Source organism: Nicotiana tomentosiformis, chromosome 7 (assembly GCF_000390325.3).
Source record: "Nicotiana tomentosiformis chromosome 7, ASM39032v3, whole genome shotgun sequence".
Classification (NCBI taxonomy): Eukaryota; Viridiplantae; Streptophyta; class Magnoliopsida; order Solanales; family Solanaceae; genus Nicotiana; species Nicotiana tomentosiformis.
Genome location: NC_090818.1, coordinates 117,298,979 through 117,315,893, shown reverse-complemented (window position 1 = coordinate 117,315,893; position 16,915 = coordinate 117,298,979). Strand labels below are relative to the sequence as shown.

The 16,915-nt window shown below is 37.5% G+C and overlaps 2 protein-coding genes and 1 non-coding gene across 5 annotated transcripts; 1 reads left to right on the top strand and 2 right to left on the bottom strand.

The window, feature by feature from the left end:
- Window positions 1–6,692: 6,692 nt before the first annotated feature.
- Window positions 6,693–10,688, bottom strand: LOC104120742 (serine carboxypeptidase-like 50). The gene is made up of 2 exons (XM_070181879.1): window positions 9,208–10,688; window positions 6,693–6,731 (listed from the first exon to the last, which is right to left on the bottom strand). Exons 1-2 carry the CDS (start codon window positions 10,559–10,561, stop codon window positions 6,718–6,720), a joined length of 1,368 nt encoding a protein of 455 aa, XP_070037980.1. The 5' UTR covers window positions 10,562–10,688; the 3' UTR covers window positions 6,693–6,717.
- LOC117273527 (U6 spliceosomal RNA) lies at window positions 8,453–8,556 on the top strand. Its single transcript, XR_004503528.1, has one exon. It is a non-coding gene; the product is annotated as a U6 spliceosomal RNA (small nuclear RNA).
- A 1,215-nt stretch (window positions 10,689–11,903) lies between the features above and the next one.
- Window positions 11,904–15,939, bottom strand: LOC104120743 (serine carboxypeptidase-like 50). Of its 3 annotated transcripts, none has more exons than XM_070181877.1 (3): window positions 14,396–15,939; window positions 12,823–13,036; window positions 11,904–12,394 (listed from the first exon to the last, which is right to left on the bottom strand). In XM_070181877.1, exons 1-2 carry the CDS (start codon window positions 15,751–15,753, stop codon window positions 12,952–12,954), a joined length of 1,443 nt encoding a protein of 480 aa, XP_070037978.1. In that variant the 5' UTR covers window positions 15,754–15,939; the 3' UTR covers window positions 11,904–12,394; window positions 12,823–12,951. The 3 variants fall into 3 exon arrangements, with proteins under 3 accessions (XP_070037978.1, XP_009630863.2, XP_070037979.1); XM_009632568.4 differs by having other exon boundaries at window positions 12,847–13,036; XM_070181878.1 differs by lacking the exon at window positions 12,823–13,036 and having other exon boundaries at window positions 14,396–15,937.
- Window positions 15,940–16,915: the final 976 nt, after the last annotated feature.

Here is a 16,915-nt window from a genome sequence, read left to right as displayed (position 1 = left end):
CAACACCTTCCGCTGAGCTGATAGCCTACTTAGAGGACTCTCAACCTGTCTATCGGGACCTACGGGCATGGAACGCAGCGTCCCCAAGCAAAAGGGATGTCAGTACAAATAATGTACCGAGTATGTAAGGAATGAAAATCAGTAAATAATAGACATAAGAGGAACATGGAGTAAAAGACTCGACATGTAAGTCTGAATAGCTCTGTGAATCATTTCATATTTATAATGTCATGCATATGCGTATAAATGTCATACCATGCATAGGTATATGCGTTCATAACATCATCAAGCCTCTGGGGGCATCCCATCATATCACCTCGGCCACTATGGGCAAAATCATCAACGTATACCAGCTGATCAGGTGGTGGTGCGTATATAACGCCATAACCTTTTTTCATATCCCATATACATATAATATACGCGTATATAACGCCATCTTGTCATGGGTCAATGTACATATATAAATGAATGAAATGCATAAGAAATACGTTAATAAGATTCCTCGGAATGTCATAAAATCAATATGCCTTTCGGATAAACTTTATCAACTACGTATTTTTCTGAGACCCATGAACAGAAGATATAATAATAATTCACATGGAGAATCAAGAACATAGGCACTCCTAGTATTTCTATGAATAAAGTCATTTATGAAAGCTGTATTTTTGCTCGTTTCGTTTGTATCGTATGGATCATGCCAAAAAGAAAGAAGGGATAGCCTTAACATACCTGAGCCGATTATCTTCACAATCCCTCTAACACACGTCTTTTGTGATAAAATACGTAACGGCGGATCGAAGTAGGGGAAAATCCGTATGATATTCTTGAGAAAAATTGCACCATACTCCTTTAGAATCGCAAAATCCCGTTGCTATTTTCTAAGAAGCCTTGTAATATAACTTCGGATAAATTCTGTTGAAGCAAAATCACGTTGCCAATCTATATCACTTTGTGAATTTGATCATAATCTCATTCCCGAACTTACGTCGATTAACTTACGACGAAACTTTAACATACGAAAATGCGGGATGTAATATCTCATTTCCGAGCTTCCATCAATTTACTTATGGCGTACTTTCACGTACGAAAACATGGGGTGTAACAGGGATCCTCGTATTTTAATATGATGTGAAATGTTTAAACCGGGCTACAAGCCGCGGTAGAAGTTATATAAGGACGAGATCCTTGTGATAAAAATTTATGTGTTTAAATTATCCTTTGTGAAATTAAATTGTACTATAGTACTAATAGGGAGTCATGCTTGTTAGACTTATTTGATAATTCTTGTATGTGTTTTTATGTGCATATTTAGCCATTTCGCGCGGCAATTATTGAGTTTTAGCCTACGAGATGAGTACCCAGGTGGCGTTAAATGTGACTCGTTAATTTGGGTAAATAATTATGAGGTCTTCATGCCTCGTGTCTCGTTGTTAGTAAGGTGAAGGTTTGAAACGAGATTTTAGTCAACATGAGGTTAATTGACGACGTTGTAATCGATTATGAACAACTATTATGACCAGAGATGTAGTTATGGGAATACGTATGACGTGTGCGTAGGCACCAGTTGCTACAACCGGTTGAGACTAATAATGTGTGTTGATGTGAAAAATCAGGCCTTTTAGAGATGTTTAGAGTGTAAGAAATTGGTTTTAAAGTTTATAAATGTGGATAAAAGAAATAATCTCAATTCAGATAGTGTTGTCGGACCATGTTAAAATTTCGGTGACGTGGACTCACCGCGAGTAGGTGTGTAATAGTACACTCAGTAATTTAATGTCCTCAGAATAATTATTGGCACGTTCGAGGACGAACGTATGTTTTAAGAGAGAGAGAATGTAACGACCTGACTTGTCGTTTTGAGAATTTACGTTCCGTTCAGTGACTTATGGTCCCGAGTAACTTCGTAATATGTATTATGACCCGCGTTTTGGGTCAAGTTTGATTTTCGGAAGATTTGAAATTTAAATGAAAGAACAATTCTCATTTATAAAGCTTGAATTTTTAAAGTTTGACCGGAGATTTGACTTTTGAGCAAACGACTCCGAAATGGAATTTTGATGATTCCAATAGCTTCATATGGTGATTTCGGACTTAGGAGAATGTCCGGATTTGGATTTGGAAATCCGTAGGACAATTCGGCGCATTTTGGCGAAAGTTGGAAAATAGAAGATTTTTGGAAAGTTTGACCGGGAGTTGACTTTATTGATATCGGGGTCGGAATTCAATTCTGAAAATAGGAACAGCTCCACTATGTCATTTATGACTTGTATGCAAAAATTTGAAATCATTCCGGATTGATTTGATACGTTTCGGCACAAGATATAGAATTTGAAAATTTTCATAAACTCATAAGTTCGATTCGAGGTGCGATTCATTATTTCGATGTTGTTTGATGTGATTTGAGGCCTCGACTAAGTCCTTAATATATTTTGAGACTTGTTGGTATGTTAGAACGGGGTCCCAAGGGGCTCGGGGGAGTTTCGGACCATTTCTAGGCCATATTTAACTGCTGATTTTTGGCTACAGCAGTGTGCATCGCAGAAATTTCTGCTGCACTAGGATGATTTTGGGAGCTTATGTCTCGCCATCTATAAGGAATTGGGAGATGAACAAAATATGAAAATTGTAGCCCTTGGTGTCTAGTTTCCAGAAAGTTAAACTATTCATCATTCGGACATCGTATGAGAGAGTTATGTCCATTTCTGTACCGGGAAAGACTGCTATTTTTTGGGGCTGATGCAAATCGTAGGTGTCAAATGCGATTTATAAGTCTCAAATGTCAAATGCGACTTGCCTGGACAGATTCTAAAAATGGGGGTTTCGGCCATTTTAACATATTTGGAGCTATGGAGCTAGGATTGAAACGATTTTTGAGGCGATTTTCATCATATGGATTGGGGTAAGTGTTCTATATCCAAAAGTGATTATACTTCATGATTCCATGGTTATTTTCATCAATTATTAGTGAATCAGATGGAAGAAATTGGAGGAATTTGTAAAACTCTTCAAGAACGAAAATTTAAGATTCGTAGGTCGAGTTGTTATCGGAATTTGATAAAATTAGTATGGTTGAACTCGTATCGGAATGGGCATTCGAATTTGTAAAAATTTTGTCGGGTTCCGAGAGGCGGCCCCCGCGTTGAATTTTGGTTGACTTTTTAATGTGAATTTTTAAGTCGACGTTTTATTAACCGGAATTATTTTCAATGAATTTTAATGAAGTTATACAATTAATTTGGATAGATTTGAGCTGTCCGGAGGTCAATTCAAGCAAGAAGGTTATTTTGGAATACCGACCTAACTTCAAAAAGGTAAGTATTCTGCCTAACCTTGAGTGGGGGAATTACCCCTTAAGCATTGAGTCGTATGTGCCAATTGGTGTAATGTGAAAGCCGTGTACGCAAGGTGACGAGTACGTACTTGGGCTTATATGTGCAAATTGTATTGGTTTAAAGTAGTAGGAATTTTTAAGTATTAAATTGAAAATTTCTGGCACTTATTAAATCCTTATTTGTCATGCCTCGTTCTTTGTTGTCGAATTTGTTTTATATGATAATTTGGTGTGATTGCTACTTTAATTTTTGTGTGAATTCCGTGTGCTTGTTGAGTTGACATTTTCTGAAAATAATTACATTATGCATTTTTTATCTGCAAATAGTTAATTAAATAAGTTTAAATGGAGACGTTAATATATTTATCAGAAATTTGAATTTAAGAAGAGGTTGTTCTTGCTGAGTTATTCTTTCGTCTTTGTTGTTGCATATTTACTTTTGTGACTACGAGGCGGTTCATCGGGAGATCCCTCTGTTTGCATATTTACTTTTGGGACTACGAGGCGATACCTCGAGAGATCCCCCTGTTTGCATATTTACTTTTGGGACTACGGGGCGGTACCTCGGGAGATCCCCCTGTTTGCATATTTACTTTTGGGACTACGAGGGGGTACCTCGGAGATCCCCCTGTTTGCATATTTACTTTGCGTATTTACTTTTGGGACTACAAGGTGGTTCTTCGAAAGATCTCATGTTGCGTGTTTACTTTTGGGACTACGAGGCGGTACTTTGGGAGCGCCCCTATTATTTACCTCTATTCGTTGTGTTGTTGTCTTTCTGTAATTTCTCATTTGTTCACTTATCAGTCATTTTATTATATTATTTTGTCTTCTGCTTTGTGAATTGTCCGTGCGGTTGTGATAGAGATATGGGCACGAGGTGTCGTGGAAATATGAAAGTGGGCTGAGACGAGTAATTTTTATGATTATGAAATGAGGTGTCACATGGTGACTTTTACTTGAAAAGAATTATATTCGAAAGATTTTATTCGAAAATTATTTATTTGAAAGGATTATATTCAAAAGATCTTCTTTGAAGAATTATATTCGAAATTTATTTATTTGCAATAATTATATTCGAAAGATTTTATTTGAAGAATTTTATTCAAAAGTTATTTAATTGCAAGAGTTATATTCGAAAGATTTTATTTGAAGAACCATATTCGAAAGTTATTTATTTGAAGGAATTATATTCGTAAGATATTTATGGGAAAAGATCATATTCTAAAGATTTCTATTCAAAAAACTTGTAGATAAAAGATGTATATTTTGAAGGACTTGATTTATTGGTTGTGCTAGTGTTCATTATTTATTTGGGTAATATTTGCGGTGTTCTTGTTGCCTTGTTGCTTATATCACTTATTGATTATTGTTGCTATCACTGTTGTTTGTCTTTCGTTTATTTTTGTATGCTAAAATGCACAGGTTATTTGACTAGTGAGTGTCTTGACTGTACCTCATCACTACTCTACCGATATTAGTCTTGATACTTACTGGGTACCGACTGTGGTGTACTCATACTACACTTCTGTACATTTTTGTGCAGAGCCATGTATTGGAGATATCGAACTCGGACAGAGTTAGTGTGTTGATCACAAGGATTCAAGGTAGAGCTGCTTGGTCGTCGCAGTCCCTTGGAGTTTTTCTATTTTTATTGTACTGTCAACTCTTATTCGAACAAGTATTGTATACTTGATCCTTGAGATCATTGCATGTATTCAGTTAGAGTTCGTGACTCAGTATTACCGGTCTTGAGATGTTTTTATATTTGTTTCCGCTTTTGGTTTCGACACTTGTATTAAATTATGTGTTTAAAAAAAAGCTCGAAATGTAATTGTAATCGGCTTACCTAGTCTTAGAGACTAAGTGTCATCATGACGTCTGTGATGGGATGTTGGGTCGTGACAAAAGTCTCTTCTTCCTTCCCTTAATAGCTGAATGAAAAAAATTGGAAATTGACTTCACCCTCTACAAACCATCTGATCCCAGCTTTCTGTTTCCAGTAATTCTCCTCTTTCTTTACTGCTCTAATTAGTTCTGCATTAACCTGGTTGAGAGCAGTTCAAAAGTATTCAGAGTTATCAACTATGGATATAGCCTCCAGCTCTGCAACCCTATCTTCCAGCTCCTTTACTTTATCAAAAATGTTACCAATAGAGTTTCTAGACCACTCAGATAACCTCTTTGCAGTGTTCTTTAGTTTCAAATGAAATCTCCACATTGGAGAGCCATTAATCTCCTCATCCCATGCTTGTTCCACCACCTCCATGAAGTCAGGTTCGTCAACCCAAAAGTCTAAGTTTATATAGTATTTAATAGGTTCCTTACTCTTGGAAATCACTATGAATAGAGGGGAATGATCAGAACCAGTTCTAACTAAGTGTGAGATATTTGTAGTAGCAAACTAATTCATCCATTCTTGATTCACCAGCACTCTATCCAATCTCTTCCAAACTCTCCTATTAGGACTCCGTCCATTACACCAAGTAAAATTGGAGCTAGTATACCCAACATCCATCAGGTCACAATCCATGATACACGGTAAAAAAGCCATACTTTTTGCCATTCTGTGTGGACTTCCTCCCCTTTTTTCCATAGGATCAAGAATGCAGTTAAAGTCTCCAGCCACAATCCAAGGTATCTTATAAGTATCAGATATAAGCCTAAGACTATCCCATAGGACTTCTCTCACACTTGCTTTACATTTAGCATAAACAAATGACATCAAAAGAGAACCTCCATCCACTGTCACTTCATATGTAACTTGTTGCTCATCAGACTGCACCACCTGACATACCACTAGTTCATCCCAGAATACCCTTATCTGACTATTAACATTGGAGAATGCATTTGCATAACCCAACATTCTTTTGTATTTGTCCGGTTTATCAACCTTGTAGAAAGGTTCTAATATTGCAATAATTGGAAGTTTCTTGCTTCTAATCATTTGTCTAAGTCTCTCAAGGGCACCCATAGATTTGATGCTCCTAACATTCCAAAAAAGAGACTGAATCATGATAAACTTATTCAGAGAGTTTTTGACCTCTCCTTTAAGTCTATTGCTAATAAATTACCCAAAAGAAAGAAAAAATGGTATCTGCAGAGCAAAACTTCTTGGAAATGAGTATAAGAGCCTACAGTACTTTGTGCTGTGCGTCCCTTGCAGCAACCAATATGAGGAGTTCTTGGCAAAGTCATTAAGAAAACATGAATAACAAACACCATCCAGGTCAAAAATGGAATCCGCCAAATCCCCCACCTGAAAACCCTCCTTCAAACTGGAATATAAGTTGCTGCCTTCCTCCACCGAATGGGTTGAATCCCCCACCGCCATTCCTGAACCCGTGTCACTGTCTTCTCCCCTGTCATATCATGTACGTTTTTCCTCATCGCCGAGAATCTGTTAAGAGAGGCATAACATTGAAACAAATAGCAAAAAGTTCAAAGAGGTCATCCTTTTTCAAAAGGGGATTATAGCAAAGTAATATTGGGCAAAATGCTAATACAGGAGAAGCTAAAGGGGGAAAAGTTGAAGAAAGACCATCTTACACAACGCAATCTGTTAACACAATGGCATACAAATTCAACCAGTAAATGTCACCATGCACCAACATAATATTTTCAAACTACTTTATCTGAAATTAGGGTGATGGGTTGATAGACAGTCTAGAGTTTCGCCTTGTCTTACCAATAGTAGTAGTACTAGTCGGGTACTTTCTGATTCCTAGTCCCTTGTTTCTATACGGTGTGTAGGATTGGCACTATTCTTGTAGTTTCATATCCCTGAATCTCTGTCATTACTCATTGTATTATTTGCTTCTACTGTCTTATTACCTTGTTGTTGCTATTGTTTCTCTATTGCTCCATTTTTTACGTTCTTGAGCCGAGGGTCTTTCGGAAACAGCCTCTCTATCTTCATAGGTAAGGGTAAGGTCAGCATACACACTACCCTTCCCAGACCCACTTGTGGGATTCCACTGGGTTGTTGTTGTTGTTGACTCACTTGTATCATCAATCTAACATTACAAGGTAGTAGCTAGTTACAACTATTTTCAGTATGTATGGAAGTGTACTTCGTATTTGATATCTAGATTAAGGCTAAAAAGATAAAACTGTATAGTATGGATTTTGATATCTAGATTAAGCCTACAGATATAGACAGATATTTGGATTCATATGCAGAAAAACAACAGACAAGCAACAGCAAATCGCTTGAGCAAAAACCATGCTCACTTGGTTTGAGTCAAAAGGAAGGACCTCACCTAGACGGGAGACAGTGAATCGTGATTTTCTTTTTTTTTCTATGCTGACTTTTGTATCATGGTTGTCACAAAGCATGCGCATGGGCATCAAGTCCATGTTGCTATTCTTGGATCCAGCGGGTGGTACCCTTGGTGAAAAAATTCTTACATGAATTACTGCATATGGATTTTGCCTTAAGATACTAAAAGGTTTCAATCCAGTCATGTTTTGAAATGTGTTGAAAACCTTGATTCTGACATTTGTTGCTTCACTCCGATTGCCACCTTTGTCAATGAACGGACTTCAGCTTGGAGAGATTCTAACTGGATCTTCCTCTTGTCATTTATCACCTCAAAACAGTCGCATTTGTAGCAAAAGACAATAAGGAGAATAGGGAGCTTGTAGTGGTCTGCTGCTGGTATTCACATGGACTCGACAACAAATTATCGAGGTGGAGTGAGCATGAATGTATCGATATTGAGTAAATGACAGATCTTTATAAGAATGAAAAACCTATATTTGAAAGAGCAGGAGGAAGCAGACTGAAAAAAGTTCATCACCTTTAGCTACTTCCACTGAAATTGTCAAAGAAAATATATCCTGATTTATTGGTGTTATTGACCAATGTTGTTTTGTTTTGCTCTCCAAATCAAAGGAAAATAATATGCTTCCTTCAATTATATACACTTTTTAAACACATACAATGACATTAGATGCTGACCTTATATTGTTTTTTCTTTTTCTTTTTCAATCATTGACAATTTTAAGCAATAATTTACAGAGTCACCAAGCTTGGATAAACACGCCACCTTGATACAAGAGAATGAAAAGCTATCTCTAAGATTCATTACTACTCTATTTTCCTATTAGTCTAGAAGAGTCCCTTCGGGGACATCCGATAAAACTGGAACGATACAGAGAAGATTAGTATGGCCCCTGCGACAAGGATGACACGCACAAATCGAGAAATGGTCTATTAGTCTAGAAGAATGAACACGAGAAATTAGATAGAGTACTAGTGTAAATAAACTAAAAGAAATAGGATGATATATTTTGAACAAACAATGTGTTTTCCGAGCAACATTACCTTATCTTGGGTGAGTAAATTATGTCTTTCAATTTAGCATGAAAATTGTGTCAATTCCCTATTAATCTTCGATTCTTCAATATGCCCCTCCCCAATTTACTATTTTTCTTAAGATCACATCTATTCGATGGGCCAGGTACCTGTAGCTGCAGTGTATCTGAATGGTTAGGACGCAACATTTTAGTCTTTCATTCCCAGAAAACAAGACATGTAAAGATCACGAAAGCATGAGCAAGAGCAAGAGAAACTAGTGATGGTCACATGAACTCCAAGTGTTCTGCTTGCAATTATCAGAAAGTTTTTCCTTTTATTTCTACTTACAACATTACAAACATTGTGTAAGGAACTGATACAACAGTGGCATTAGTGATGGCCAAATGAACTCGAAGCATTAGATTATCAGAAAGTTTTGCTTTTTATTTCTAGTTAGAACATTTCCAACTTCGTGAAGGAGCTGATACAACAAGCATAAAACTCAAATTTCCAGGAAGTCATAGTACAACTACAACTGAGTAGCAGATGCCACAAAGAACTCAGAGTGATTTACCAATATTTCTTGGCTTTTGCTTAATCTGACCCGTGGCAAACAATCCCTTTTCCAATACCCAATCTTCAATCATCACCTGAGAATTCACTGCTTGATCAGTAGGCACAAGATGCCCTGCGTTCATTACCACAACATGGCTCAAACTCTCCCACTTTTGCACATATCCAGCAAGCCCGTCATTCACTCTCCAAACCTTCCGCTCCGCCTCCAAAAACTTATCAATTTCGTCCCACTTCATCTTCTTCATCCATGCCTCAGTCGACACCACTCCATCTCTCAAATCACACTGTCCCTGGTATAACAACACCTTAGTATTCTTAACCAAGAACTCCACCATGTACTTCACGCTTTTCATCACGTCCTCGTGCAATGCTTTGCCTACTGAATCACTGCATACTTCAAAAGCTATCGAATCATTTGCTTTTAGAGCCCTCTTGATATCTACATTGCTTAAAAATTTAGCCACCAATTCATCTTCATAAGGCTTTAGCCTCCTAAAATCATATAAAGTGGCAAGCCCCGTCATATTCGTCAACATCCCTAACACCCTCGATCTAGCACTCGTTGCCGCGCTCCAATTGCCATTTTTGGTAAGTCGAATCGCTTCCTTTTGAAGCGATTCCAATTGTGTCTTTTGCTTCTCATTGATCAATCCGGAATAATAAGCACTCAAAGCATGAGTGCCCACTTGAGTATCGGGGTCAGTCAATCCATTCCCAATCGCGACACCAGCTAAATTCAACTGTCTTGATTTAGGCAAACCCGCATTCTTTTTCACTGTATAGTACCCAAATGCTGGCACATATTTACCAGCATAACTTTCACCGGTTAAGTAAATCGGACGCGTCTTAAACAAAGGATCTAATGCAACAAACTCTCTTGTAGCTTTAAAAAGGTGTTTAGCAACATCATGTTGGTTTCTTGGTATCTCATCAGGAGTCGAAGCAATACTAAATCCAGTTCCAATAGGATTATCAAGAAAAAGGAGCCCAAATATTCGATTCCAAGAACCAGGATTAGGTTCGAGCGAAAGATGTTCGACGTTTTGCCTGAAAGAAGACGATACACGGTAAGGACCAAGTTCATAGAAGTTTCCAAGCATAGAAGAGCAACCAGGACCACCTTGGAGCCAAATGAGAATTGGGGTTTCAGAAAGAGGGAGTTTTGTGCTGGGTTTTTGGGCTTCATAGAAAGTGTAAAAAATGGCTGAGCCAGTTGTTGAGTTAACTGTGAGGTAACCTGATTTTGTTGGCAGGGCTTCTTTGGGAAAGGAAGATAGCACAGTTATTATTGCTGATGATAATAAGCAATAGAAGAGCATAAGGAGGGGCAGTGGTTTTGGTCTGGACTCCATTATTGGTACAAGGGAATTGACCTGTGTAACTCACTGATAAAGTACATATATAGAAGTACTAAAGATTAGAAATTGATTATTGTCTCATTATTGTTGTTGTATAAATCAGTGCACTGTGTCCAGACAATAATTCTATAGGCAATATTCTCCAGACGGATATTCTGATTTCTCAGATGTGCTAAACAATGGATTTTTGCATTTAAAAAGAAAATAAATCATCTAGTACTATAATTCAGTTTAGTTCCTTTTATTATTTTTGTCTGTTTCTTTTGTACTTTTATTTTTGGCATAATACCTCAGGATCCCCTTGTACTTGACACCATTTATTCCATGCATATGTGAGTTTTTTTTTTAGTTTCTTATCCATGAAATTCAATCTAAGTTTTTGGATTGTTGTTACCCATTATTGCATAATTTATCGTTTTGTATGAATAATTGATAAGTTTGCTCAAAGTCTTTAATTGCTATAAATATTATAGATTTTTTTTTAAAATGGTAGCTCGGTGCACAAGGCATTCTGCGTTCACGCAGGATCCGGGAAAGGGCCGCACTCCAAAAGGTATATGATATAGACAGCATACCCTAATGGCATCAGTGACTGCTGTTATAGCTATTCAGATAAAATCTGCTTAAAGACGCTCTTCTTTAATTGTAAAACCAGCCTATCCTAACATGGTTACATGAGAGCATTTGGTAACAAGACTTCCTCAAACACTTAAATTGGTCAAGTGGCCTCCCCTTTTCTTTCTCAATTTCTTTTGGGTTGGAAAATGGTTAAATAAGTGGGTTGGGGTGGATGGGGCATTTTTAACATTTTAAAAACTTGTGGGTCACATATAAAGTTTGAAAAATATTACTCCTTCCTCATTTTTCCGCCCAATTTCTCTTTCATCTCTCTACTCTCTATGCTCTCTCTTCTCTCTGTCACTCAACCCCATCGACCAAGGCGGTTTCCGGCGGGAAAGGACAAGGATCAAGCTTGGATTTTGGGTGTAATCGTCTCTATAGACCCATCAAGCACTGTATTAAAGCTCAGAACGTGTCAATTTTGGTAAATCCTAAATTCTTGTTTTCCGTTTCTTACATTTTTGATTTCGGGTTTTGTAGTGATTCATTCATGTGCATGTTCAAGATCGATTGGGTTGTGTATAACCATATCTTATATGGCGTGGGTGGTTATATTTGCTTCTTGGACTACCCCTATGCTCTGTATCCGAGTTACTTGGCCTCAAAAACTTCACTTCACCTTATTTCTGGAGGTAAATGCAGTGTACAGTTGCTCATGTGAACCAGTATACATCACTCAATCAACTACGCCTTTTAACCCAAATCAGCCAGAGTATAGAAATGAGAAAGCAATTCGAATATTTTCACTTGGTTTCAGAAGAACTATTTGATAATGTAACTACATCAGTTATCTGATCCACAACATTCTATTCGAGTTAGGAAGTTACACATTGACCTGTTATCAATCCGAATAATTCTCCTCTAAGTCTACTGCTACTAAGGTACATAAAAGAAAGAAAAATGGTATCCACGGAGCTAAACTTCCTGGAAATGAGCATAAGAGTGCACCCCTTGCAGCAACCATGTGAGGAGTTTCTTGGTAAGAAAACGTGCAAAACAAACACCATCAAGGTCAAAAATGGAATCCACCAAATCCCCCACTTGGAAAACCATCAGCTGGAAATCCTCCTTCAAAGTGGAAGTAAACTGCTGCCCTCCTCCCGAATGGGTTTAATCCCTCACCGCCCATTCCTTAACCGATGTCACAATGTCTTCTCCCCTGTCATATCATGTACGTTTTTCCTCATCGCCCAGAATCTGTTGAGTCTACGAGACAAATAGCAAAAGGTTCAAAGAGGTAATCCTTTTTCAAATCGCAATTGTAGCAAAGTAACATGGGGCAAAATGCTAATAGAGGAGAAGCTAAGGGGAAAAAAGTTGTACAAAGACCATTTTACACAACGGGGTCTGTTAACGGATTGGCACACAAATTCAACCAGTAAATGTTACCATGCACTAACATAATATTTTCAAACTACTTTATCTGAAATGACTCACATGTGTCATCAATCTAACATTGCAAGGTAGCTACTTACAAATATTTTCAGTATGTATGGAAGTGTACTTCGTATTTGATATCCAAATTTAGGCTAAAAAGATAAACCTCTATAGTATGGCCCATAGATATTTGGATTCATATGCAGAAAAACAACAGACAAGCAACAGCAAACTGCTTGAGCAAAAACCATACTAACTTGGTTTGAGTCAAAAGGAAGGACCTCACTTAGACCGGAGACAGTGATCATGAATTCTTTTTCTTTTCTATGCTGAATTTTGGGTCACCGTTATCACAAAGCTTCCGCAGGGGCATCAAGTCCATGGTTCTATTCTTGGATCCAATGGCTGGCAGTAGCAAAGCCAGAAATTTCCTCAAGGGTGTTAAAACTTGAAATAAGTGAAAAAAGTTCCCTGACAAAGAGTGTTCAATATATGTCATATACCTCTAAAACCTAATATTTTACCTATATACGAAGTATAATTTTCCGACGAAGGGTGGTCAGTTGACCACCCTTTAAGACATATAGTTTTGCCCCTGGCGGGTGGTACCCTTGGTACTGCAAATGACTTTTGCCTTAGGATACTAGAATGTTTCTTATCCAGTCATGTTTCGAAATGTGTTGAAAAACTTAATTCTGACATTTGTTGCTTCACTCTGATTGCCACCCTTTGTCAATGAAATGGCTTTAGCTTGGAATTCTAACTGGATCTTCCTCTTGTCATTTATCACCTAACCGTACGCATTTGTAACATGAGACAATAAGGAGAAATGGGAGTTTGTAGTGGTCTACTGCTGGTATTCACATGGACTCGACAACAAATTATAGGGGTGGAGTGAGCATGAAAGTATCGACATCGAGTAAATGACAGATCTTTACAAGAATGAAATTCCGATGTTTGAAGGAGCGGGAGGAAGGAGATTGAAAAAAGTTCATTACCTTTAGCTACTTCTACTGAAATTGTCAAAGAAAATATACACTGGTCTAATGGTGTTATTGGCCAATGTTGTTTTGTTTTGCGCTCCAAACCATAGGAAAATAGTGTGCTTCCTTCGATTATGTACACTTTCTTTATCTAAACACATTCAATGACATTAGATGCTGGCCTTATATTTATTTTTCTTTTTCTTTTCAATCCTTCACAATTTCTAAGCAATAATTTAGAGAGTCACCTAGCTTGGTTAGACTACGCCACCTTGAGGCAAAAGAATGAAAAACCCACCTCTAGGATTCATTACTACTCTATTTTCCTATTAGCCTGGAAGAATGAATACGAGAAATTAGGAGTACTAGTGTAAATAAACTAACTGAAATAGGATGATATAATTTGAGCAAATGCTGTGTTTTCAGAGCAACATTGCCTTATCTTGGTGTCATTCCCTATTATGCCTTTCAATTTACAGTGAAAATTGTGTCATTCCCTACTAATCTTCAATATGCCCCTCCACAATTTACTATTTTTCTTAAGATCACATCTATTCGATGGGTCAGGTACCTGTAAGTCTGTAACTGCAGTGTACCTGAATTGTTAGGATGCAATGTTTTAGTCTTTCATTCCCGGAAAAAAGGAATGTTAAGATCAAGAAAGAATGAGCAAGGGGAGCAAGAGAAACTAGGGATGGTCAAAAAGAACGCCAAGCATTATCAGAAAGTTTTGCCTTTTATTTCTAGTTAGAAAATTTCAAACATCATGAAAGGAACTGATAAAACAAGCATATTACAACTACGACAACTGAGTAGCAGATGCCACAAAGAACTCAGAGTGATTTACCAAATATTTCTTGGCTTTTGCTTAATCTGACCCGTGGCAAACAATCCCTTTTCCAATACCCAATCTTCAATCATCACCTGAGAGTTCACTGCCTGATCAGTAGGCACAAGATGCCCTGCGTTCATTACCACAACATGGCTCAAACTCTCCAACTTTTGCACATATCCAGCAAGCCCGTCATTCACTCTCCAAACCTTCCGCTCCGCCTCCAAAAACTTTTCAATTCCGTCCCACTTCATCTTCTTCATCCATGCCTCAGTCGACACCACTCCATCTCTCAAATCACACTGTCCCTGGTATAACAACACCTTAGTATTCTTAACCAAGAACTCCACCATGTACTTCACGCTTTTCATCACGTCCTCGTGCAATGCTTTGCCTACTGAATCACTGCATACTTCAAAAGCTATCGAATCATTTGCTTTTAGAGCCCTCTTGATATCTACATTGCTTAAAAATTTAGCCACCAATTCATCTTCATAAGGCTTTAGCCTCCTAAAATCATATAAAGTGGCAAGCCCCGTCATATTCGTCAACATCCCTAACACCCTCGATCTAGCACTCGTTGCAGCGCTCCAATTGCCATTTTTGGTAAGTTGAATCGCTTCCTTTTGAAGCGATTCCAATTGTGTCTTTTGCTTCTCATTGATCAATCCGGAATAATAAGCACTCAAAGCATGAGTGCCCACTTGAGTATCGGGGTCAGTCAATCCATTCCCAATCGCGACACCAGCTAAATTCAACCGTCTTGATTTAGGCAAAACCGCATTCTTTTTCAGTGTATAGTACCCAAATGCTGGCACATATTTACCAGCATAACTTTCACCAGTTAAGTAAATCGGACGCGTCTTAAACAAAGGATCTAATGCAACAAACTCTCTTGTAGCTTTAAAAAGGTGTTTAGCAACATCATGTTGGTTTCTTGGTATCTCATCAGGAGTCGAAGCAATACTAAATCCAGTTCCAATAGGATTATCAAGAAAAAGGAGCCCAAATATTCGATTCCAAGAACCAGGATTAGGTTCGAGCGAAAGATGTTCGACGTTTTGCCTGAAAGAAGACGATACACAGTAAGGACCAAGTTCATAGAAGTTTCCAAGCATAGAAGAGCAACCAGGACCACCTTGGAGCCAAATGAGAATTGGGGTTTCAGAAAGAGGGAGTTTTGTGCTGGGTTTTTGGGCTTCATAGAAAGTGTAAAAAATGGCTGAGCCAGTTGTTGAGTTAACTGTGAGGTAACCTGATTTTGTTGGCAGGGCTTCTTTGGGAAAGGAAGATTGTACAGTTATTATTGCTGATGTTAAGCAATAGAAGAGCATAAGGATAAGGGGGGGAAATGGTTTTGGTCTGGACTCCATTATTGGTACAAGGGAATTGACCTGTGACTTGTATAGAGGTACTAAAGATTAGAAATTGATTATTGTCTCATTATTGTTGTGAAACTGAGTGCACGTGTCCAGAATTACGAGGCAATAGCAATAATTCTATAGGCAATATTCTCCAGGCGAATATTCTGATTTCTGAGAATTCCTTCCATTTAAAAAACAAATCATCTAGTACTATATCCTTTCTTTCAGTTTCAGTTCCTTTGTACTTTTATTTTTGGCATAGTAGCTCGGGATTCCCTGTACTTGACACCATTTATTGGATGCACATGTGATTTTTTTTTGTTTCTTATTTGTTTTGTACGAATACTTGTTAAGTTTGCTATTATGATATTTAGATTTATCTGCTTAAAGACACTCTTCCTTGATTGTAAAACCAGTCTATCCTAGGATAGTTACATCTAGGGGTGTCAAACGGGCATGGCGGGTCGGATATAGACATGTCGAAAACGGATAATGCAAAAAACGGATAAATTACATGACCCGACCCATATTTAATACATGTAAAAAATGGGTTAACTGACAGATAATGTGAATATCTATATTATCCATGATTTCTCGAGTATGATCACTTTAGGAAGAATTCTTAGTCTCCAAACTTGAGAAACCCTCAATTTGAATCTTTGCAAATATAAAAATTAAACTCATTGGTTATCCATTTTTTAAACGGATAATATAGATCTTATCCATATTTTGCTCATTTTTAAAAAATTTACTATCCAATCCATTTTTTAATTGATAATATAGATGAATAGCCGCTTTTATGCATTTTGCCATCACTAGTTACACCATTGCAGTTGAACTACTTATATATAAATAAAGAAAAGCTATTATTTGGCACAAAAACTATTTAAGAATCCAAATAGTAATTCAAACGAAAAGAGAGTATGAATCCCTTTTCATAGTTGAATGTCAAGTTTCTTTCATAAACTCGGTATAATCAGAAAAGCATTTAAAAGTTATCACTAAATGCAACCCAGAAAAAAAAAACATAACCAATTGCATCAACTACCTGTAATTCAACTTGTCAATCTCAAATATGAGTTACTTGGCTTGACAAACTTCGCGCTACTTGGCTTGGCTCCTGTGAACTCAGTACAGAAATGAGAAATTATTTCGAATCTTTGTCACCGGG

What these genes read in the sequence shown, in the direction of transcription:
- LOC104120742 (XM_070181879.1), bottom strand. Translation starts at nt 10,561, where the DNA reads ATGGAGTCCAGACCAAAACCACTGCCCCTCCTTATGCTCTTCTATTGC.
- LOC104120743 (XM_070181877.1), bottom strand. Translation starts at nt 15,753, where the DNA reads ATGGAGTCCAGACCAAAACCATTTCCCCCCCTTATCCTTATGCTCTTC. An exon ending in CAAAAGCCAAGAAATATTTG is followed by an intron (nt 13,037 to 14,395) that starts GTAAATCACTCT and finishes ACTCTTTGTCAG; the next exon opens with GGAACTTTTTTCACTTATTT.